Raw genomic sequence first — 6,433 nt, forward strand, 5'->3', positions numbered from 1 at the left:
CCAGTTATGATGAATATAAAGAAATGTTCTAAGGTCGAACACTTACCGGTTACCTTCTATGACCTTTCCTCATAACCCAGAACTACCCAGTACATGATCTTAGCCGGAATTATTACTACATGTTAATGTTATAGATCTTTTTCATGTGGAAACAAACTGGACCGAAAACTTTAAAGACGTAAATATGGTTAACATAGTGATTTTTGTGAAAAGCGAACGCCGACCGGACATCTTATATGACCTTCTAGGGCTAACTAAGCGCTACACAGTCATGGCCATGACACATACATCTATATATTCTATAGTACTAAGTAACTCGAAAGAACTAAATAGAAATTGCGGATAACGTATGAATAAATAACTTAAACCTCTAGAGTACTAATACTCTGCCGTAGAGAACTGTACAGCTGTAACTGAGGTGTGAACTTTGGTGGAGTCTTATCAAGCTCCTCCCGTGTGGCAACGGCACATCCATCAATACAGTAACGCATCATATTTCGAGTATTAATCTAAAATAGATATAAAATTATTAATATATTGTAGGAAAAAATAACAGAAGTAAAAGACTTAAGTTTTTAATGCCGTTAAATAAATTTATTACTAGAGAAAAAAGTATACAAAGGAAACAATATGTAGTCATATCATAATTCCAATTATGCGTTATAAAATATTAGCTTTAGCTTAATTTCTATTGAAACTTAACGGATAGTTAAAAAGTCCTTATTCACGCACACGGTTATCATCTTCATAACAAACCCAGTCTGTGAAAAATGTATATTGTAATTACTTTTAATATCTATTTACGTAATTCGTATAGTCTCGGCATAAATGCATAAAAAGCTTAAAGATCAACCGTAAATGTTTGTATACGTATAGATAATTCTTTATCTGACCTATATAATTGAATACGATATTTTTGAAAAATGTGATAACGAAAGAGGAAGTATTTGGTATCAGAAAATGGCGACGAATGCGTGTGAAGAAACCTCTGATGATATTTTTAACTTCAAATGTACACATTGTTCTAGGATAAACAGACAAAGAGAAGCAGTGAAATATTGCGTGGAATGTCAGGGGTACTGCTGCCAGTTTTGCGTTGACATGCATCAGGCATTTCCTACACTAGTAAGTCATAAACTGCTAGATAAATCGACAGGGTTTTCAACTGACTTCCCAGTTGGAGATATGCAGCATACACAAGATAAAAATTCTGGATATGTATTGTGGAACCCACGACGTGGTTGGTTGTTCAAGTTGTATGACACTAGAACATAGGTATGTTTTACGTGTACAGTATATATGTGCACTATTGGCAAATACGAATTGAAGAAATGGCTATAAAATGATTTTTTGCACTTCATTTTATAGCTGAAATGTATGGAAGTTCAGGAAAATGGTTAGAATTAACGACAACTTGCGTGTACTATTTTAATTAGTGATAAATAACAAGGGAAAATATGAATGAAACTGAGCTAACTGAAAAAAGCATCAACACCTTTGTAGTGTTGATCTTCAACTAAAATATTTTTCTGAAAATATTCGAACTACAAAGTTGCTAGATGTTTAATGCCGTTGGAACATTTTACTGGTTAAAATAGATACATAGGTATAAGTGACACAAAAGATATATTAACATGTGAAACTAGAAGATACTTTTGTAGAAAAGCGCATGTCTCCCCCAATGCAAAAGCTGCAATAGTAATCATCTACTCAGCATGTCCAATTAACCCACGAAGTTTCAACATTCTGGGCCTAGTGGTTCTCAAGTTAGGGATTGGAAACGGTTTTCCATGTTTTGGCCCCTGTAAACTCGGCCTCTGATCGAGTGACCCCAAAATCAATAGGGATCGTCCAATCATCCTATGAAGTTTCAACATTCTGGGTCAAGTGGTTCTCAAGTTATTGATGGAAAAGCGTTTTCAATGTTCAGGTCCCTGTGACCTTGAACTTTGCTCAAGTGACCCCAGAAACAGCATGGGTCATTTACTTTGTAAGTCTTATCATCCTATAAATTGTGAAAGTTATGGAATTTGGGTCCCTGTCACCTTGACCTTTGATCAAGTGACCTAAAAATCAATAGCGGTCATTGGCTCTACATGTCCAATCATCCTATGAAGTTTCAACATTCTGGGTTAAGTGGTTCTCAAGTTATTGATCAGAATAGGTTCACGCCTCTGTGACCTTCATCTTTGATCTAGTAACACCCCCCACCCCCCACCCCAAAAAAAGGCTCTGTAAGGCCTATCAACCAATAGAGTTTGAAGGTTCTAGGTCAAATGGTTCTCATGTTATTGATCAGAAATGAAGTGTGGCGGATGGACGGCCGAACTGGCTGACGGACGGACAGGGCAAAAACAATATGTCTCCGCTGTGGCGGTGGGGGAAGACATAAGTAATGCAGACGAGTTTGTATTTAAGTTTTTATGTTGCAGGAGCTGTACAGATGTCCAGCTTATTTCGGATATTGCCGAAACTATGTTTAAGAAGACGGACGTTGATGAACTGAATCTGACATTGAAGGAGAAGAAGAGTGAAGTAGAGAAAGTTAAAACGTCAAGACAAGCACTTCTTGAAGAGTTGAATGAATCAAAAACGAAGGCTGTCAATGTCATAAAAGCTTATAGAGAAGAAATGGAAACGATACTTCAAAATCTTGAAACGGAATCGATTAAAGAAGTGGAAAATGAATTCAAAACAAAGGAGGCAATGCTGCAAGAGGAGATACAGATAGTTGAAAATCAGATGAAAAGCCTGTCGTAAGCTGCGGACGACATGAAACAATCCGACGGAAATATAGCCCAGCAGTTTGTATCTATGAAGACAACACAGAAGAGACTTGCTCAAACTGAAGACATTTTGAACGATTTAGATGCTCATGTACATGCAAAAGTATCGTTTACTGCGGACCAAACTGTTTTGGGATTTCTACAACAACTGAAGGCATTTGGATCTATTATTCGCAATACTGTCTACTCAGTCAAGGGAACCAGGAAAATGAATATAAAAGTACAAAATGACTCATCTGGTTGCCTTGTGTACGGGTCATGCTTAACGGAAGATGGCGAGCTACTGATACCTGATTGTAACAATAAAAAGTTGAAACGGGCAGACATTGTAAAATTGTCAGTTGTGGACTATTGTGAACTCCCCCATCATCCACGTGATGTATGCGGTATAGATAAACAGGAAGCAGTTGTGACTTTAGGCAATAACAGCATCCAATTTGTCTCCCTTGGGAACAAGTTGGCACTAACGCGTGACATGAAGCTGAACCATCGTTGTTTCTGCATTGCTTACAGAAATAACAAACTTTATATAAGTAACAATAACAAGTCAGTTTATGTACATGATATGACAGGTACCTTGCTACAGACGATATCCAAAGACAGTTCAGGCAAAGATCTGTTCACCTACAGTCGACATATTGCTTTCAGCGATTGCGGAGATAAGATATTTGTTGCCAATGGTGAACAAGGTGTAGTAACAGTTGATGTTTAGTGATTCCGATTTAGACAATACTTCGGGAGTCTGTACAGACGGAAGAGGAAATTTGTTTGTGTGCGGACGCTGTTCAAACAACGTTTTACTGCTAGGACAAAATGGTACAAAAATGGATGTGGTCATCAAGTCGCCAGAGGGATCAAACCAATCATGGTCACTGGCCTTTGACGTGCGAACGGGGACCCTATGTGTAACCCAGTTCAGTAGGAATACAAAAACACTTTTTGATCTACACTAAAAATAACGTTGTTTCCTTTCTGTGCGATTTAACACAAGGTTGATAATTTGATTCAATTTCCCCAAAAGCAAGACATGACATAAGAATTTGTCAACATAATATTTTATGAAATGTAGTTATAATCGTTTACAGGACAGAGTATCGATGGTAATATAGTACCCGCTTAAATTCTTACTGATCGTTTGTTGAAGAGCATGAGTTTCACTGTAGGATAGTTTCACCGTAAATGAAGATGTGTTTCAAAAAACAGCAACATTTTGTGTGCATTTTTGTAAATAACACTTATAGTTAATACCATATCAGTTGAAGTCTTTCAGTTATTTGAAAATTACAAATAATCTCATGCGAGGTAGCTATCCATGGTCCTAACTAAGTTTCTGCCCCAGCAAGAAGTAATGTAGGGAGGGGTACATGTGGTCTTCCTACACCATTTAAGTTAAGTCGCATTGATGGAATTTAGGTTATATGGCGACTTTCAAGATTTTCTTGGAGGAAGAAGACACCAGATCCCCTTCCGTGCATTATTAAGAGGTACGGGCGGACATATGGCTAAAACCATCGATCTTCAGAGGCCAGCTGAGTGGCTTCCTGATAAGAAATTATTCTACACCAAAAACGATGATTCAAATCCACAGCGGCAAGAGGAAAGTAAGTCAGCGACCTTAACCGTAATATCTATCTCGCGGTTAATTATGAGCAAAAGAGAATGCCGCTATAGAACGTTGTAAGTTTTGTTAATTACTATACATTTATTTCATTTCATGTTGACAAGAAATAAAGTTGCAGCATTTTCACGTTCTATTTTTAAATATTTTTGTTGAGATTGTGGTGCACAGATTACAAACAAATGTTATTTTAACCACTTGTTACATATGATCAAACACAATCACTGCAGGTTTGTTGTCCCATAATAGCTAGTTTTTACATGAAATAGGATCATCCACTTCTCTGTTGATTAAAACAATGTTCTTCAAGAAAATGAGGCTAATGTCATATACATTTAAATAGTATCTTGTGATGAACTTCAACCCACACAAGTTTGATAATGCAATCTGAAAATAGATGATGCCAACTATTTAGCCTTACTACGACTACAAAAGAAGAACACTACAAATAACACACAAAATGACATTCTAAATTGATTTAAAGATACAAATGTGTATTCCCGTTGAAAATCAGCCTTGTATTTTTTTAATATACCCAATAATGTCTTCGACCAATGTGTAAATCCCCCAATGACCAAATGTTTCGACATGAAAGTCATTTTCATAGCTCCGATTTAGGTACCCCGATTGACTAGCCTAGGACAATTTAAGAATTTAAGATTTACTTTAACGCGTGATAATTTGCATAATCAGTACAGGATAGCATCTTCGTAAAATTTCTATTTGATATAGTATGGAAATTGGAAGAATACCTGTATATAGAAGAACAAAATCACATTAAATGCGAAGAAACTTAAATACAGATCACTTAAATTGGTATTATGCGCATCTTACTGCACAAAGTGTGTTTTGGGTGAATGTTTTATGAAAGCAATTTTCGGTTTATGTGCATTTAAATGTGTTAAATTAACGATAACGCCGCATAAGTATTTGAAGTTGATGCTTTAGAAATAAATAAATCGGACAAATAAAATTATAGTTCTTTTCTTCAATCTTCTATGCAGTGATCTCCCTTACCTATAGGTAGAGATTTCTGAAGTTGAAGGCAAGCAACTCTGCGTGCAGTTTGACTTTTCTTAAAAAGACTGCCCCAGTCAAAATAAGAAAAGTCATATTTTGAAACTTATTATTTCGTACTGGTAACATAAAGAATTTGGTATACTGGGTTAGAAGCTATAATGTCCTTCACCCTTTTACACATACATCTATTTCAACTGGATATTTACTTGTAAAAAATGCACATAATTCCACTTTATGTAACGTTTATAAGGTATGTGAACCGTCCTACATTTTTGTTAATACTATTGGCATTTCGATTTGTATACAAGTGTCAATTTATCATCCTAGATCTATATAATTTCATTTGCACGTGACAGAAATTTCTAAAAAGCCATATATATCTGTTACCCGTCGTTTTTAACTAAAACAGTTCTCGAATTCTATTTACTATAACGGAAGCTAAGAGGTACACTCTTTTGTTTCCGGTTGCATCAGCGTAATGCGAGGGAAGGTTGACCAAATGCCATTTCAGGTTACCACTAAAACATGTTATCTAAAGATGAATAGCAAAAGTGAATGCATTTATGATGCAATTTATGCCCAGGAGGAATACCATCATTTTTGAAAAAAGTGATTATTGATTTAACTTATTCATATAAAAATTATAACTTACACTCTTTAAGCATGTTTTCTGGATGCAAGGTATGACATAACAGGATTCCATTTTAACGTGTATTCTAAAGATTACAAAATACCTGGAGTGCATCTATGGTGCTATTTATAGCCAAGGAGGATATCAACATTAGATATGACGGTTAGATTGTTGGCCTATCTCATTTCAATTCAATTGATAACAAATACTTCTTGATTTGCCACTTTTCAGCATATTTCCTGTGTGTAAGTGTCATAGGGTCAGACACCCACTTTATTTTTGTATCTGTCCATTGGTTGATTTATGTGTTGTCATTATGAAATATCTTTGGGGGTTTGTTTGTCTATCAACCCCATACTTCCAATATCCCTATACATT

General features: G+C 35.9%; 1 protein-coding gene across 4 annotated transcripts; it reads left to right on the top strand.

Moving 5' to 3' along the window:
* Positions 1–377: 377 nt before the first annotated feature.
* On the top strand, positions 378–4,537 carry LOC123524337 (uncharacterized). Of its 4 annotated transcripts, XR_008370292.1 has the most exons (3): positions 890–1,275; positions 2,433–3,777; positions 3,812–4,537. XR_008370292.1 is itself a non-coding variant. In XM_053538963.1 (2 exons), exons 1-2 carry the CDS (start codon positions 1,217–1,219, stop codon positions 2,758–2,760), a joined length of 387 nt encoding a protein of 128 aa, XP_053394938.1. In that variant the 5' UTR covers positions 378–1,216; the 3' UTR covers positions 2,761–4,537. The 4 variants fall into 4 exon arrangements, 3 of the variants coding, with proteins under 3 accessions (XP_053394938.1, XP_045158390.2, XP_045158391.2); XM_053538963.1 differs by having other exon boundaries at positions 378–1,275; positions 2,433–4,537; XM_045302455.2 differs by having other exon boundaries at positions 2,433–4,537.
* The last annotated feature ends 1,896 nt before the right edge of the window (positions 4,538–6,433 follow it).

Source organism: Mercenaria mercenaria, chromosome 3, assembly GCF_021730395.1.
Source record: "Mercenaria mercenaria strain notata chromosome 3, MADL_Memer_1, whole genome shotgun sequence".
Taxonomy (NCBI): domain Eukaryota; kingdom Metazoa; phylum Mollusca; class Bivalvia; order Venerida; family Veneridae; genus Mercenaria; species Mercenaria mercenaria.